Below are 18,637 nucleotides of genomic sequence, written 5' to 3'. Positions count from 1 at the left end.
TCTGGGCATAAAGGTTTGACCTCTGCCTAAACCTCCTGCCCCTGACCTTGTCACTCAGTAATTCCTCCCCCAGCACCCTGTGTTACTGACTGTGTCTCTACTGCTGTTAATCCAGCTCCCTCACACTGTCACTCAGTAACCCTCCCCCAGCACCCTGTGTTACTGACTGTATCTCTACTGATGTTAATCCCACTCCCTCACACTGTCACTCAGTAACCCATCTCCCAGCACCCTGTGTTACTGACTGTATCTCTACTGATGTTAATCCAGCTCCCTCACACTGTCACTCAGTAACCCATCTCCCAGCACCCTGTGTTACTGACTGTATCTCTACTGATGTTAATCTAGCTCGCTCACACTGTCACTCAGTAACCCCTCCCCCAGCACCCTGTTACTGACTGTATCTCTATTGATGTTAATCCAGCTCCCTCACCCTGTCACTCAGTAACCCTGCCCCAGCACCATGTTACTGACTGTATCTCTACTGATGTTAATCCAGCTCCCTCACACTGTCACTCAGTAACCCCTCCCCCAGCACCCTGTTACTGACTGTATCTCTATTGATGTTAATCCAGCTCCCTCATACTGTCACTCAGTAACCCCTCCCCCAGCACCCTGTTACTGACTGTATCTCTATTGATGTTAATCCAGCTCCCTCACACTGTCACTCAGTAACCCCTCCCCCAGCACCTAGTGTTAGTGACTGTATCTCTACTGATGTTAATCCAGCTCCCACACACTGTCACTCAGTAACCCCTCTCCCAGCTCCCTGTGTTACTGACTGTATCTCTCTATTGATGTTAATCCAGCTCCCACACACTGTCACTCAGTAACCTCTTCCCCAGCACCCTGTATTATTGACTGTATCTATACAGGTGTTAATCCAGCTCCATAAAACTGACCTTATGACATACCCCGTGATGGGTTACTACAGGGTTGGAAGTGGATTTGCATGGCATGAGGAACCAGGACCAGCCAGCAAATCAAATTGAAGCTCAATGCATGTTATGCCAAACAGAGTGACTGTAGAAGCGTGCAGGCACAGGACCAGATGTTAATAATTTTTAATAATCTTTATTGTCATAAGGAGGCTTACATTAACACTGCAATTAAGTTACTGTGAAAATCCTTGAGTCGCCACATTCCGGCGTCTGTTCGGGTACACAAGAGGGAGAATTCAGAATGTCCAAATCACCTAACAGCACATCTTTCGGGACTTGTGGGAGGAAACCGGAGCACCCAGAGGAAACGCACGCAAACACAGGAAGAACGTGCAGACTCTGCAGACAGTGACCCAAGCCGGGAATCGAACCTGGGACCCTGGCGCTGTGAATTAACAGTGCTAGCCACTGTGCTACTTTGCTGCCCGGACAACACTGGAGGTCACTCGGTAATGGGAAAGCTATCAGCTCGATGTAAAACTTCTCACCAGTCGTCACGGGTTCCTTGCGGCAGCTCTTCCCATCAATACATCCCAAAAACAGAACGCCGCCCCCCCCCTTTTTTTTTAATTTTTATACAGGCGTCTCTCTTCACTGTCCAACACCTGATTTATACACTAGTAACAGGCTCTGGTTACTTACAGGAAGTTACTGCAGCCGATTCCCCCAACCAGAAATTTACTGCATCAGGCATCTTCCCTAAAAGAGTGAAGAAAAAAAACGCATCAACCCCACAGTAAAAGAATCCGAACCCAAGCTGGCACAGAGTGACTCGACTGCCCTTCGGCCTGTTAAGGGAGAAGCCTGAATCTTCAGGCCTTCATCCTGGTGGAAGAAATTATTGCTCCACCCACTGCCCCCACCCCCAGACACTGCGGCCTCTTCAACTGGATGGTCTGCAGGCGATCCGTCTGAACAGACCAGAGGTAGGTAAGTACCTCTTTATTTTTCTGGAAGTAGGAGGAGTGGGTGTGGCTGCTGCTACTCCAGTAGTCTCCCCCCCCCACCCCGGATCTATCTTCTTCCAGTCCCATGGTACGGAGCAGACTACCTTGGGACATATGAATGCTGCAGTAGTCTCCAGCTTAGTCTGAAGTCTGCTTTACGGTCTCACCATCAGCACAACCAATACATAAAATAAGGCATTAAACACCCACAAAAAAACATCCTCGATATGCAAAGAGCGTACACTGGAGACCCATGAAAAAGGCCCCACTTCAACCATCACCATCTTACTGATGGGAACATAACCGGAGAGGGTATGGGCTGGTGGATCATATGGAAAGAGGAGAAAGTAATTTAACATTTTATTTCTATGATCTCTGATGTGAGCCCCTGACGAACGTGCAATGCAAAATAAGCGAAACTGTGATCGCCACGCTTCGCTCAGCATTCCAATACCTAGGGCCTCACTCATCCACAGGATGTGGGGATCTATATCTGGCAGGAGCTGAGGAAACTCCTCCGTCAGGTTCGAGCACTGTTTTTGCACGTAAAACACTCCGCTCGTAGTCTGCTTCCGTTCTACGATGTCCAAAAAGTCTGCAAATGGCATTCGCCGCTCCTCTGGCATCACAAACTGGCCCTCGTGCACGGCATCGGCGTAACCGTTGGGGGTCACCGCCACACTCACCATCTGCTTTCCGACCATTTCTCTGCAAGTTAAACACCTGAATGTTAAACATGCTCAAAACAACTTGCATTTTTATGCTACCTTCAAAAGTAGCAAAATGGTCCAAGGTGCTTATCAGGAGCATTAGCAAACATAATTTGCCATTCAGCCACAGAAAGATTTAGAGTGGATGAGCAAGCATTTTGGTGGAAGAGGTAGGTTTTAAGGAGCGTCTTAAGTGAGGGGAGCAGGGAGAGGTTTAGGGAGGAAGTTCCAGTGCTTAGGAAATAGGCAGCTGAAAACATAGCACCTATGGCTGAGCGATTAAAACCAGAGGTGTCCAAGAGATCAGAATTAGGGCAGTACAGATATTTTGGTGGGTTGTAGCGCTGGAAGAGGTAACAGTGATAGGAAGGGGTGAGAACAAAGATGAAAATTTAAAAATCGTGGTGAGGAAAATTGACGGAAATTGAGGAAGAGAAAAGAAAGTTCTCTTCCCGCACCATCCCACGCCAAGACAGACAGCAAAGTTGCAGACAGCTTAGTCGACAGGTCTCAGTGCATATTTGCAGTCGCGGAATAGTGGCTAAGGCTGTACGCAGAAATAAAAAGGTCCAGAAAAATACTGAATGTGAAGAACTGAAGATAAACAAAAGGACAATAAGCAAATGGAGTTAGAAACATACCTAAGGTAGGAGGCTGTCCATTTGGAGACTGCTGGCCAGTGATTGATAGCATTCCGCACAATGAAGGGCTTGTTGGGACACAGCCAGCTTCGCTGCAATTCCAGTGGTGTGGGGGGCTGGTCTAAGTAAGGGACTGAGTCATTCAAGTACAGCTCTGCAAACAAAGTAGAGATTGGGGCCTTCAGCGAGGAAGCAACAATACATGTTTTTATCATTTATAATAATTTATACAACATAGCAGAACGTCTCAAGGATTTAAAAAAACTAATTTTATGGGATGAGTGTCATTGGCTCGACCAGCATTTATTGCCCATCCCTAATTGCCCTTGAGAAGGTGGTGGTGAGTCACCTTATTGAACCTCTGCTGTCCATGTGGTGTAGGTAACCCTACAGTACTGTTAGGGAGTGAGTTCCAGTTTTTGACCCAGCGACAGTGAAGGAACGGTGATATATTTCAAAGTCAGGATAGTGAGTGCCTTGGAGAGGATCCTCCAGGTGGTGGGGTTCCCAGGTATCTGCTGCTCTTGTCCTTCTAGATGATAGTGGTCGTCGGTTTGGAAAGTGCTGCTTAAGGAACCTTAGTGAGTTCTTGCAGTGCATCTTGTAGATAGTACACACTGTTGCTACGGTGAGTCGTTGGTGGAGAGAGGGAATGTTTGTAGATGGGGTGCCAATAAAGCGGGCTGCTTTATCCTGGATGGTGTTGAGCTTCTTGAGTGTTGTTGGAGCTGCACTCATTCAGGAAAGTGGAGAGTATTCCATTACACTCCTGACTTGTGCCTTGTAGATGGTGGACAGGCTTTGCATGTCTGGGTGGGCAGTCAGGAGGTGAGTTACTCTCCACAGGATTCGTAGCCTTTGACCTGCTCTGCTAGCCACAGTATTTATATGGTGCATCATCATGTGAAACCTGACAATTGTGTTTTTAGATGATATCATCAAGGTGCTTCATCAATCAAAATTTGACAACTAAACACAGGAATTATTAGGGCAGATGACCCAAGATTTGGTCACAGAGGTCATTTTCTAGGAACATCTTAAAGGAGGAGGAAGACAGAGGTGGGGAATTTCCACTTTGATCCCAGGCAACCAAAAGTATGGCCACCAAGAATTAATTTGGATTGATTAAGTCAGAGATGTGCAAAACCAGAACTGAAGGGTGCAGAGATTGCAAAGATTTGTACAGCTGGATGAGGTTACAGAAATTGCGAGGGATGAGGCCATGCAGGGTCAGGCAATGTCACAGAGGAGGAAGTGTGCAGAAGCTTGGTAATGGAGCAGATGTGTGGAAGTTAATCTTGACATCAGTTGCAGCATTGGGATTGCAAAACGTCTGGCTGGCTTCAGATAGTTGTCTGCAAAGAGTATGGAAATGGTGCCCAGGGAATGGAATTGTAAGGGGTCCAAAGACAATGGGTTCAGTCTTCCCAATATTTACTTGGAGGACATTTCCCCTCATCCAATTCTGGATGTCAGCCAAGCAATGTGACAAGTCAGAAATGGTGATGGGGCCCAGAAAGATGGTGGTGAAATAGTGCTGAATGTTGAACATGTGGAACCTACAATTGTGTTTTTTGATGATATCATCAAGGTGCAGCACGTAGATGAGAAATAGAAGGCAGGGCCAAGCACAGATCCTTTGGGGGACTATAGGGGTAATGGAGGAGTGGAAAGATAAATCATTATAGGTGATTCTCTGGCTATGGCTCATTAATAATAATAATCATCTTTATTGTAGGCTTACACTTAAACTTTAAAGTAGGCTTACATTAACACTGCAATGAAGTTACTGTGAAAATCCCCGAGTAATCACACTCCGGCGCCTGTTCGGGTACACTCAGGGAGAATTCAGAATGTCCAAATTACCTAACAGCGCGTCTTTCGGGACTTGTGGGAAGAAACCGGAACACCCGGAGGGAGCCCACACAGACACGGGGAGAATGTGCAGACTCCGCACAGTGACCCAAGCCGGGAATCGAACCTGGGACCCTGGAGCTGTGAAGCAACAGTGCTAACCACTGTGTTACCGTGCCGTCATATCTGGCACAAAGGGAGATGGTTGTGGTGGATGCAGATCCGTCATCTCAGCTCCAGGCCATCACTGCAGGAATTCTTCTGGGTAGTATCCTCGGCACATCTTCAGCCGTTTCATCAATGACTTTCCTTCCATCATAAGGTCAGATGTGGGGATGCTCGCAGATGACTGCACAACGTTCAGCACCGTTCGCGACTTCTCAGACACTGAAGTCCATATGCAACAAGACCTGGACAATATCCAAACTTGGGGTGACATGTAGCAAATAACATTCATGCCACCCAAGTGCCAAACAATGATCATCTCCAACAATCATAGAATTTTTTTTCATAGAATTTACAGTGCAGAAGGCCATTCGGCCCATCGAGTCTGCACCGGCTCTTGGAAAGAGCACCCTACCCAAAGTCAACACCTCCACCCTATCCCCATAACCCAGTAACCCCACCCAACACTAAGGGCAATTTTGGACACTAAGGGCAATTTATCATGGCCAATCCACCTAACCTGCACATCTTTGGACTGTGGGAGGAAACCGGAGTACCCGGAGGAAACCCACGCACACACGGGGAGGATGTGCAGACTCCGCACAGACAGTGACCCAAGCCGAAATCGAACCTGGGACCCTGGAGCTGTGAAGCAATTGTACTATCCACAATGCTACCGTGCTGCCCAAAGAGTGTATCTAACCATTGCGCCTTGACATACAATGGCATTACCATCGCTGAATACCCCATGAACAACATCCCACGGGTTACCATTGAGCGCATCTGCACCGGCCCTCTGAAAGAGTACCTTACCTAAGCCCACTCCCCTGCCCTATCCCTGGAGCCCTGTAACCCCACCTAACCTGCACATCTTTGGAGTGTGAGAGGAAGCCCATGCAGATACAGGGAGAACGTGCAAGGCCGGAATCGATCCAAGAATAGAGCTAGTGAAGGGCAGTTTCCCCAGCCGAATGCTGGAGGAGATGTTGGGGGCTGGATTTCTTTGCCACCAAGATTGAGTTTATAGAATCAACGAATCTCTGCAGTGCAGGAGACTATTCGGCCCATCGGGTTTGCACCGTCTGAAAGAGCACCCCATCCAGGCCTACTCCCCCATTACCCTACCTAACGTTTTGGACACCAAGGAACAATTTAGAATATCCAATCCACCTAACCTGCACATCTTTGGACCGTGGGAGGAAACCGGAGCACCCGGAGGAAACCCACGCAGACACAGGGAGAAAGTGCAAACTCCACACAGACATCCAAGGTCGGAATTGAACCCGGGTCCCTGGCGCAGTGAGGCAGCAGTGCTAACCACTGTGCCAACGTGCCGCCCTACCGTATCTGCTCAGCTACCTCTGCTCCATACATTCCCCTAGTCCTCTTGAGGGTAACCCCTTCTACTGCACCCCTGAATTTGCATCTTTCTCCAGTTTCTCTCCTATTCTTCCTCATACCTACTCCAAGCTCACTTTGTTCATGAGAGCCACCTCCTGCTCCTTTGTCCCCATCACATTAAAATGTTGACCATCCAGTTCTTTGAGCCTTCATGTTTGTTGATATTGTTAATACTCCTTTCCGATCAAGTACTGTCTCTCTTTAAATCTGTCATTTGTTGTCACCATTCCTTGCCTCACAGAAACCCACCCCTGATGCTTTTGTGGTTAGAACATCCCATCCCATCTCCAACCTTCTTTCCTCTCCAAACTCTTTTTGTATTTGTGCATGGGATGTGGGCACTGCTGGCTAGACCAGCATTTACTGCCCATCCCTAACTGCTTTGGAGGTGGTGATGAGCCACCTCCTTGAACCGCCGCAGTCCAAGTGTTGTGGGAACACCGACAGTGCTATTAGGAAGGGAGTTCTCAGATTTTGACCCACTGACAATGAAGGAACGCCAATATAGTTTCAAGTCAGAATGGTGTGTTTATAGGCAGGAGGTGTTCCCATGAATTGGCTGCTCTTGTCCTTCTAAGTGGCAGAGGCCACAGGTTTGGAAGGTGCTGTCGAAGGAGCCTCGGTGAGTTGCTGTAGTGCAGCTTGTAGTCGGTACACACTGCTGCCATTGTGGTGGTGTTGGAAGGTGCAAATGTTTACGGTGATGGATGAGGAGTCACTCAAATGAGCTGCTTTGCCCTGGAGTGTTGTTGACACTACACTCTTTGAGCCACTGGAGTCAAACCTGGTACAAAAGCGGGTGTAATTGTTAAGAGTTCCTCCAGATAATGGCCTTGGCCCAATCATCCTCAGCTGCTTCATTAATTTTCCGACATTTATCCACTCCAACGCCCAAGTCATCACCTCGATAACATCGGATCTCATATCCGCGCCATTAGTAAAGCTGTCCATTCCCAACACTGTCTAACTCCGGCCCTGCCTCAGCTCATCTACAATGAAACCCTCATCCATGCCTTTGCTTCCTCGACATGGGTGTATTCAATGCTCTCCTGACTGGCCTCCCATCATCCACCCTACACAAACTTGAGATCACCCAATGCTTGTTTCTCCTAGCGAAACTTGCACGATCACCCCTGTACCTGCTCACTGATGTACACTGCCTTTCGGTGAAGCAAATCCTTGATACTTAATTCTTTCTCATTTTCAAAATCCCCAGGCCTTATCCCTCCCAATTTCTGTCATCTCCTTCAGCTCCAGTAACCTCAGAGGTATCTGCTGCCCTCCAGTTTTAGCCTCATGCATCGCTCTACCACGTGCCTTCATATACATAGACCTTAAACTCTGGAACTACTTCCCTATAACCTCTGTCTCTCGCTCTTCCTTTAAGGTATACCTTAAACTTTTACCTCTCTGTCCAGCATTTGGTTGACTGTTGTACTGTCTTATTTGGTTCAATGTAATTTTTTTTTAAAAAGAGAAAGGCTTGCATTTATTAACGCCTTTCACGACCATCCTTTGTGGGCAGGAGAGGAAGTAGATTTGTTCGAGGGTGGGAAATCAGTGAGGATGATAGTAAAAACAGACACACTAAACTTCTGAAAAATTCAGCATATCCCCAACCAAAGTTAAGTCACTGGATCCACTGACTGTGAATTTCAAAGCTGGAGAAAGGAACCAGGTTAACATTTCTCAACGAGATTGAAAAATGGAGCCAGAAAACACTAATTCAAGGAACAGTTTGGGACACTATACACCCTGAAGTAAGAAACGATCTGACTGGAAAGGACAAGCTCATAATACCGCAGGCTGCAGGCACAGCCAGAGCACGTGAAGCCATGAATAGACAGATGCAGACACTGACTACCTAAATATCTCGCCTTCAGTTAAGTTAAGTGAACGGCGGCAGGGCTGCTGGAGCGAAACAGCATTAAAAGAATGTCCCATAGACAAGAGTGAAAAATGGGCACAGGTTGCAGACGATCACATGGGAGTTCACAGAGAGAAGGAAATACCCCACAGATGGATCAACTGCAGTGAATGGATCAACCTGCAGAGCTTGTGGAAAGGTCAATCACTGGGAAAAAGATATGCCGGACAAAAGATGGGAAAGGAATTACCAGAAGCAAAGCAACCGGATGAATGAGAAGAAAAAGAAACCAAAACATCATACCCTGGTAGAAAATGAAGTGTTTAAAAAGATAACAGACATTGGAACCATACAATCACGTGAAATGCCTGGATGTGACACTTCCCAAAGAAAAGAAATTCACACAACACTTCAGACCAGAGAGAGGGAAGTTAGCCCACAAACATAAATATCACACTGCCAATCAATATGGGCGCACAGAGTAACTCCATCCCACTCAAGGCCGTACCAGAAGATCTTTCCTGAAAATATGGGAAAAAATGGTTACCAAAAAAAGATGCTCTGAAACCAAGCAACATCATGCTAATGGCATTGGGGGAACTGAGGTTCGACAGGTAAGAACAACCCAAAGGAGTGGAACACACAAAGATAAAGATGTTAACTGTATGTTCTCTGTTACTGACATAGATGGTCCTGCTATCCTAGGGTTGAGCAGTTGCAAAGATCTGCAACAGATCTTAGTGGACCACAAGATGAAGGGCGGGTCACTGAGGATTGAAGGTCACCCATTGAAAAGTGCCACCCAAACAGAAGCAAGACAGAAGTGCACCAAATATATCCAGAGTGTTTTGGTGAGATGATTGGATGCTTTGAAGATTTTGAGTATCACATCTCTATTGATGTAGCGATGAAACCAATGATTCATCTTGCATGTAGAGTACCAAAGAGAACTCCCAGAGATGAAAGAAAAGTTCATCACCAGAGTTGTAGAGCCTACAATTGTAGTTACAATTTCACTCTGAAATACAGGTCAAGAGGAGAAATGGTGCTTATAGATGCTTTGCTGTTGCCACCAGAGAAATGCAAGATCTAGGTATCAAGATCCATCACCATGTGAATGTAACCACCACCGAAATACGTTGAATTAGAGATGAGGCCAGCAAAGATGAGGAGTTACCGATGCTCCCTCAGCAAGTGCGTGGCCTGATAAGATACTGCAAACACAGCCGAGCAATAATGCCACTCTATCAGGGATGACATTTCACAAGATTGTTGTGCAGGCTGGATTCAGAGTAATCTTACCCAAAATGAAACGGACAGAATTTCACCAGAAGATAATCGAAAGCCACAAGGAAATGGAGAAGCGTAATTGAAGCACCGCCAAATCAGTTGTGTACTGGTTAGAAAACTACAAAGGCATTGTAAGAATGTTACCTCCATGCAGTGTAGGCCAGGAGCAGGGTGGAACAGAGGTCTTGAGTGCTGTGTGCTGGACCACACCTTTGAAAGGGGTTTTCTGGTTCATGGGATCTTATTAAATTGGAACAGTTTAAGGGGAAATGTAGTACGGGTTATATATAGAGTACTGTAGCTGTGTGGGGTATTTCTGTTTGTAGCGGATAAAAATGCCTACTGTGTGCGTTTATAAAAGTGTTAACTAAATTCATAGAATAAACTTTGTTTTTGATTGAAAGTGCTTCAGGCCTCTGTTGAATAACACCTGAAAGGTAGTCCCTTGTGCTCCTGGTAACCAAAATTAATAAACAGTTGTAGGTCACAGGTAAACTCCATGATATACTTCGGAGTTTTCTAAACCCTGGCCCAGAACAGGTGGGATGGGGGGAACAGGGGTAGGAGTGGAGAAGGGAACAGGGGTAGGGGTGGAGAAGGGAACAGGGGTAGGGGTGGGGGAACAGGGTTGGTGCCACAGAGCTGGGGGCACAGGGGCTGGAGCAAAGGGCCGGGCGGAGAGGCGAAGGAGCGGGGTTGTGGTCCCTTGGCGGCGATTAAGATGGTGCTGCCGGAAGCAAGTCAACAACGATAGGACTGCAGTCAATTGCGGAGCGGGGTGAAGCCGCCCGACTCTGGGCCCTTTCACGCACACTCACCCCGCGCCTCCTGCGCCACTCGCCACAGACTCTCCCGCACCGACTGCATCTCCGGCCGGCCTCAGGAGCAGCGATCCACCTCACAGCGACACCCCGCGGCTGGGAGGAGTCCCAGCGACACTCGGAGGCCAAGAGGACTTACAGCGAGACCCGGAGGCTAGGAGGACTCAGCGATATTCCGAGGCCAGGAGGACTCACAGCGACACCCGGAGGCCAAGAGGACTCACAGCGACACCCGGAGGCCAGGAAAGGCTCACAGCGACACCCGGAGGCCAGGAGGACTCACAGCGACACCCGGAGGCCAGGAGGACTCACAGCGACACCCGGAGGCCAGGAGGACTCAGTGGAACCTCTTAACCTCCACAGTTTGGACACTGTTCAGCTTTTTATGGAAGAGGTTGGATGCTGAGCCACATCTGCAAACTTTCTCACTCGTAGATTAATACACAACGCGCGCCTGAACCCTAAGAGGGTCAGTCAAGGTTAATTCTTCTCAGCAATTTGCAATTACCAGATACATGATCCTAAATGAGACACTGATAAACCCATCCTAACATTAGGGGTGGCACGGTGGTTAGCACTGTTGCCTCACAGCTCAAGGGAACCAGGTTCAATACTGGCCTTGGTGTTTGCACTTTTTCACATGTCACTGTGGGTTTCCTCCGGGAGCTCCGGTTTCCTCCCACAGTGCAAAGATGTGCAGGTAAGGTGGATTGGCCCCTTAGGCTGGGGGTTAGGGCCTTCGTAGGGTGGTCGTTCAAAGGGTCAGTGCAGACTCGATCAGTCAGTGTCATTTTTTAAAAAAAGGGAAAGACTTGCATTTATTTAATGCCTTTCAGGACCAGGCAGTAAAGATTAATTAATCTCTCAGACTGCAAGCACTCAGGAAGGGTAATTAAACTAAGTTACAGATGGGGAGAAAAGCTGGAGAACAAATAATCATTTGATTGGTCTTGTAATCAGTGAGGAGCCCTGAAAAGGCAAGCCGAAAATTGTTTATTTCCTACTCACAGTTAGCAAATACAGCAACGAAGCAACACTCCCAAATCCCTGCCGGGACCATCGTGAGATGCCGGCTACTTCCTGGGCTGGCTTTTGTCTCGGGGAATAACCAGCACCACGGTTGGGCCTGCACCCCTCAGCAGGGGAGGTTGTCTTCCACGAGTCCCACAGGGAGATCAATTGGATCATCCCCATGGGTTCAGTGGGGTTTATAATCGGCCAACTATGAATCTGTTAGCAATCCAATTGAACCAAAGGTGGGAGCTGGAGCAATGCTATAAAGTTGGCAACACCACTCCAGCATCCTTCGCCCTGCCTTTGGCTACATGGTATTCAGTCGTTTTTGATAGTGTTGATCATCTCCCTGGGCCCCTCTGCCTTGTCATCTCTCTCTACTCTCCTCCAATACCCAAAATCTAGCTCTTCAATGTGACTATCAATTGGCTTCCTCATCTGCACGGCCTCCATTTCTGCTGTTTTCTGACTTTTTGACAGTGTTTTGCTGGTACTTTTCTATTCATTCATGGGATATGAGTGTCGCTGGCTAGACCAGCATTTATTGCTCTTTCCTAACTGCCTGAGAGAAGATGGTGATGCGCTACCTTCTTGAACCGCTGCAGTCCATGTGGTGTAGGTACACCCATAGTGCTGTTAGAGAGGGAGTTAATGGGCAGCACAGTAGCACAAGTGGATAGCACTGTGGCTTCACAGCGCCAGGGTCCCCGGGTCGATTCCCCGCAGGGTCACTGTCTGTGTGGAGTCTGCACATTCTCCCCTTGTCTGCGTGAGTTTCCTCCGGGTGCTCCGGTTTCCTCCCACAGTCCAATGACGTGCAGGTTAGGTGGATTGGCCATGATAAATTGCCCTTAGTAAGAGGTTATTAGGTTACGGGATAGGGTGGAAATGAGGGCTTAAGTGGGTCGGTGCAGACTCGATGGGCTATATGGCCTCCTTCTACACTGTATGTTCCATGTCTATATCGAGTTCCAGGATTTTGATCCAGCGACAGTGAAGGAACAGTGATATAGTTTCAAATCAGGATGGTGTGTGGTTTGGAAGGGCTGATGCAGGAACATAGGAATTAGACGCAGAAGTAGGCAATTCAGCCCTTCAAACCTGTTCCACCATTCAATCAGATCATGGCTGATCTCTTCCTGGTCTCAAATCTACCTCCCTACCTGTTCCCCATATCCCTTTAACATGTTGTTTTTCAGAAATATATCTATCTCCTTCTTGAAACAATTTAATGATTCAGATTCCATCGCACTATGGGGCAGCGAGTTCCACAAAGTCACCACCCTCTGTGAGAAGTGGTTCCTCCTCATCTCAGTTCTAAATCTACCACCTCTCAACCTATATTTGTGACCTCTTGTTCTAGATTGCCTCATAATGGGGAACATTTGTTCTATGTTTACTTTATCAATTCCATTTAGTATTTTATGCACCTCGATCAGATCCCCTCTCATTCTTCTAAACTCCAGTTAGCATAAGCCCAAACTGTTTAATCTCTCCTCATACGTCAACCCTTTCATCCCCGGAATCAATCTGGTGAATCTCCTCTGAATTGTCTCCATTGCCACCACATCCTTCCTCAAATAAGGAGACCAAAACTGGACACAATACTCCAGATGTGGTCTCACCAACATCCTAAACAATTGCAACAACATTTCTCTACTTGTATACTCCATTCCATTTGCCTTTTTAATTACATGCTGTACCTGCATACCTACTTTCTGCGATCTATGAACAAAGACACCCAGATCCCTCTGCCCAGACACATTTTAAATCTGCTTTTCATTTAGATAATAATTTGCTTTTCTAATTTTTTTCAGCCAAAATGGATAGCCTCACACTTATCCACATTAAACTCTATCTGCCAGATTATGGCCTTATCTCCAAGCCTATCTAAATCTGTCTGTAAAATCTTTATCGCCTCTTCACTGCCCGCTTCCCCACCTATTTTATTATCATCTGCCAATTTTGCCATGTTACACCCAGTCCCTGCCTGCAGATCATTTATATAGATTGTGAATACTTGAGGTCCGAGAACTGACCCCTGCAGCACCCCGCTAATTACAGTTCACCAGCCAGAGGGGCAGTGTTTCCATGTATCTGCTGCTCTTCGGTGGCAGAGGTCATGGATATGGAAGGTGCTGCCTAAAGAGCCTTGCTGAGTTCCTGCAGTGCATCTTGTAGATAATACACACTGTAGTCACTGAGTGTTGGTGGTGGAGGGGGTAAATGTTGAAGGTGCGCCAATCAAATGGGCTGCTCTGTCCATAATGATGGCGAGTTTCTTGAGTGTTGTAGGACCTGCACTCATCCAGTCAGGTGGAGACTCCTGCACTCATTGCACTCCTGACTTGTGCCTTGTAGATAGCGGACAGGCTTTGGGGAGGCATGAAGTGAGTTACTCTCCACGGAATTCCCAACCTATACTTCCTCAGGAAACTAAGGAAATTCGGCATGTCCACACTGACGCTTTCCAATTTTTACAGATACACCATAGAAAGCATCCTATCTGGCTGCATCACAGCCTGGTATGGCAACTGCTCGGCCCAGGACCGCAAGAAACTTCAGAGTTGTGAACACAACCCAGTCCATCACACGAACCCGCCTCCCATCCATTGACTCCATCTACACCTCCCGCTGCCTTGGTAAAGTGGGCAGCATAATCAAAGACCCCTCCCACCCGGCTTACTCACTCTTCCAACTTCTTCCATCGGGCAGGAGATACAGAAGTCTGAGAACACGCACTAACAGACTCAAAAACAGCTTCTTCCCCACTGTCACCAGACTCCTAAATGACCCTCTTATGGACTGACCTCATTTACACCCTGTATGCTTCATCCGATGCCAGTGCTTACATAGTTACATTGTATACCTTGTGTTGCCCTATTATGTATTTTCTTTAATTTTCATGTACTTAATGATCTGTTGAGCTGCTCGCAGAAAAATACTTTTCACTGTACCTCGGTACACTTGACAATAAACAAAATCCAAATCCAAATAAACACAGACAGGGGTGGAAATGTGAAGATGATTTAGCATCCTGAAAAGTAGATAAATCAGTAGATTCAGATGAAATGTATTCCTGGCTGCTGGAAACAAAGGTAGAAATAGTGGATGCTCTGACCATCATTTTTCCAAGTTTCTCTGGCTACTGGCAATGGTGCCAGAGGACTGAATGGCAGCTAAGGTTGTACCAATGTTGAGACGTTCGCCGCTGTTGTGTATTGGGACCCTTTGGAAACCTTGACCTGCACACGTGCAGTAATTGCCCGGGAAATCTGAACTTCCAATGGGCAGATTTGCATGCCAGGGCCCTCTGAAAATGTCTCCGAAACTGACCTGAGTATCGGAAACTTGGGCCTGTTGCCTCGCTATTAATTTCTGGAATAGGTCAGTGTTTAATACGGTGCTCATATGACTCCCAACGCACTCCCGACTCCCCAATGACCCTGACTACCCCCTTCCCCCGACTACCCACTCCACTGGACCATACATCTGCTGCATTTGCCCGTCTCGATGTTAGAGGTTGCGAGTTTGGAAGGTGCTGTTGAAGGAGCCTTGATAAATTGCTGCAGGGCATCTTGTAGATTATACACACTGCTGCCACTGTGGTCGATGGTAGAGGGAGTGGATGCTTAAGGTGGTTGCCAATTAGGCAGGCTGCTCGAGCGTCTTAGAATCATAGAATTTACAGTGCAGACGGAGGCCATTTGCCCATTGAGTCTACACCGGCCCCCGATGGAGCACCGTACCTAAGTCCACATCTCCCTCCTATCCCTGTAATCCAGCAACCCCACCTAATGTTTTGGACACGATGGGGCAATTTTAGCGTGACCAATCCACCTAACCTGAGTGTTGTTGGAGCTGCACTCATCCAGGCAAGTGGAGAATATTCCATCGCTCTCCTGACTTGTGTCTTGTTGATAGCAAACAGGCTTTGAGATGTCAGGAGGTGAGTTACTCCTCACATAATTTCTAAACTTTCAGTATTGATATCGCTGATCCAGTTGAAATTCTCCATTAAAGGTAGGGAAATGATTCAGAAGTTTGCAGATGATGCAAAAATGGTTGTCTGGCTGATAGTGAGGAAGAAAGCTCCAGAATGCATGAAGATATCGAATGGCTGGTCAGATGGGCAAAAAATGGCAAACGGAAGTGTGAGGCAATAGATTTGGGGAGGGCAAACAAGGCCAGGGAATGCACAATTAATGGTATGATTCTGAAGAGTGTAGAGGAACAGAGGGATTTTGGAGCACTTGTCCACAAATCCCTGAAGATAGGACAGGTATCTCCCCTTTGAGAGAGAGCTGACTGGTGGTGATTTAACCTGAGGGTCACCACACTTGAGGGACAAGGTTGAGAAGGCAAGGCCTTCATGAGTAACCTCAGCCTCGCATTTATCCAAATTATACTGCATTCATTCACCCACTCACTCAACTTGTCCAAATCACACTGAAGGATCTTTGCATCCTCCTCGCAGCTCACCCTCCTACCCAATTTGGTGTCATCTCCAAATTTGGAGATATTACATTTTGTTCCCTCATCTAAATCATTAATATATATTGTGAATAGCTGGGGTCCTAACACTGATGCCTGGGGTAACCCATTAGTCACTGCCTGCCATTCGAAAAACACCTGTTTATTCCTACTCTTTGTTTCCTGTCTGCCAGCCATCTCAATACACTATCCCTAATCCCGTGCACTTTAATTTTACACGCTAATCTCTTATGCGGGACTTTGTCAAAAGGCTTCTGAAAGTCCAAATATACCACAACCACTGGCTCCCCCTCATCAACTCTACCAGTTACATCCTCAAAGAATTCCAGTAGATTTGTCAAGCATGATTTCCCCTTCATAAATCCATGCTGTTGGGAGGATTACTGGAAGGAGGTTTTCAGGGTAATCTCTTAACTGGTGCATGTGAAACTGGACTCGGGAGGCCATATTCGGGGTGTCGGACCAGCCGGGGTTAGAAACCGGTGCGGAGGCAGATGTTGTAGCCTTCGCCTTGTTGATCGCCCAAAAGCGGATCCTGTTGGGATGGAGAGCAACCTCTCCACCCTGTGCCCTGGCGTGGCGGGCTGCTGGAATTCTTGACCCTTGAGATTGTCAAATTTGAACTGAGGGGAAGGATGGAGGAGTTCTACAATTCATGGGCATTATTCATTCTGCACTTTCGAGAATTGTATTGGTGACTATGGGTGATTTCTACTTCCTTTTTGATATTTGTTTATGTTAACATGCGGGCTGCTGTTTGGGGGTTTGGTGGGAGGATGGGATTGTTGTTAATATGGGGATTGACATTGCATTCGTTACTGATTATTGTTGGTGGGTGTAAATTTGGGAGAAAATGGGAAAAAGGAGAATAAAAATATTTTTAAAATAAATAAATCTATGCTGACTCTGTCTGATCCTGCCACTGTTTTCTAAGTGCTGAGCTATAAAATCTTTGACAATGGATTCGAGAATTCTCCTCACTACCGACGACAGGCTTACTGGTCTATAATTCCGTTTTCTCTCTACCTCCCTTTACATTAGCTATTCTCCAATCTGCAGGAACTGTTCCAGAATCTATATAATCCTGGAAGATGACCACCAGTGCTTCCAAGATTTCTAGAGCCACTTCCTTAAGTACTCTGGGATGTAGATTTTCAGCCCCTGGAGATTTATTGGCTTTCAATCCCATCAATTTCCCAACATCATTTCTCTACTAATATCGATCTCCTTCAGTCCCCCCCCCCCCCCCCCCCCCCTCACTAAACCCTACGTTCCCCAACATTTCTGATGTGTCCTCATTTGTGAAGACAGAACTAAAGTATGTATTTAGTTGCTCAGCCATTTTATTTGCCCCTATTGTACATTCCCCTGTTTCTGACTGTATGCAACGCATATTTGTCTTCTTCAATTTTTTTCTCTTCACGTACCAATAGAAACCTTTACAGTCAGTTTTTATGCTCCCTGCAAGTTTACTCGCGTACTATTTTCCCCTTCTTAATCAATCCCTTGGTCCTTCTTTGCTGAATTCTAATCTTCTCCGTCCCTAGACCTGATGTTTTTCTTGGCCAATTTGTATGCTTCTTCCTTGGATTGAATAATATCTCTAATTTTCCTTGTAAGACATGAATTGGCCACCTTTCCCGTTTCAATTTTGTGCCAGACAGGAATGAACAATTGTTGCAGTTCCCCCATATGCTCCTTGAATGTTTGCCATTGCCTATCCACTGTCATCCCTTTAAGTAACATCCCCCAATCGATCAAAGCCAACCTATGTCTCATATCATTGTAGTTTCCTTTATTAAGATTCAGGAACCTAGACTAAGAATCAACCACTTCACTCTCCATCTTGATGAAAAAATCCATCGTATTATGGTCGCGGAACCCCAAGGGGTCTTGCACCACTAAATTGCCAATAATTCCTTTCTCCGTACACAGTACCCAGTCTAGGATGGACTGTTCTCTAGTTGATTCCTCAACGCATTGGTCCAGAAAACCATCCCGTATACAGTCCAGGAATTCCTCTTCTATGATATTGTGGCTAATATGATTTTCCCAATGTATATGCCGATTAAAGTCGCCCATAATTACAGATGTTCCTTTATTGCATGTGTCTCTAATTTCCTATTTAATGTCATTCCCAACATCACCGCTGCAGTCCACATACGACGCCCACTAATGTTATTTGCCCTTTGGTGTTTCTCAGCTCCGTCCATACAAATTCCACATTGTCATAGCAAATATCCTTTCTCACTATTGGTTAATTTCCTCTTTAACCAGCAATGCAACCCCACCGCCATTTCCTTTTTGTCTGTCCTTCCTAAGTACTGAATACCCCTGGACATTCAGTGGCCATCCCCGGTCACCCTGCAGCCATGTCTCCGTAATCCCGATTATATCCTACCCGTTCACGTCTATTTGGGTGATTAGTTCATTTGCTTTATTACAAATGCTCCGCGCGTTAAGGCACAAAGCCTTTAAGCTTTTCTTTTCAA

The 18,637-nt window shown here is 46.7% G+C and overlaps 1 protein-coding gene and 1 long non-coding RNA gene across 3 annotated transcripts in view; one reads left to right on the top strand and one right to left on the bottom strand.

Moving 5' to 3' along the window:
• jmjd7 (jumonji domain containing 7) overlaps positions 1-10,789 on the bottom strand; it is a 47,857-nt gene extending 37,068 nt beyond the window's left edge. For both annotated transcript variants that reach the window (XM_072486186.1, XM_072486185.1), the window contains exons 1-4: positions 10,635-10,789; positions 3,240-3,393; positions 2,343-2,596; positions 1,584-1,640 (exon numbers count right to left, since the gene is read on the bottom strand). In XM_072486186.1, the coding sequence (XP_072342287.1) occupies positions 1,584-1,640; positions 2,343-2,596; positions 3,240-3,393; positions 10,635-10,683 (514 nt within the window). In that variant the 5' untranslated portion in view covers positions 10,684-10,789. The remainder of the gene's footprint in view (positions 1-1,583; positions 1,641-2,342; positions 2,597-3,239; positions 3,394-10,634) is intronic.
• LOC140397823 (uncharacterized) overlaps positions 1-18,637 on the top strand; it is a 137,171-nt gene that overhangs the window by 78,482 nt on the left and 40,052 nt on the right. The gene's annotated exons all lie outside the window — the stretch shown is intronic.

Source organism: Scyliorhinus torazame, chromosome 2 (genome assembly GCF_047496885.1).
Source record: "Scyliorhinus torazame isolate Kashiwa2021f chromosome 2, sScyTor2.1, whole genome shotgun sequence".
Lineage (NCBI taxonomy): Eukaryota > Metazoa > Chordata > Chondrichthyes > Carcharhiniformes > Scyliorhinidae > Scyliorhinus > Scyliorhinus torazame.
The sequence above is the reverse complement of the archived record's forward strand: the minus strand, read 5'-3'. Positions and strand labels throughout refer to the sequence as shown.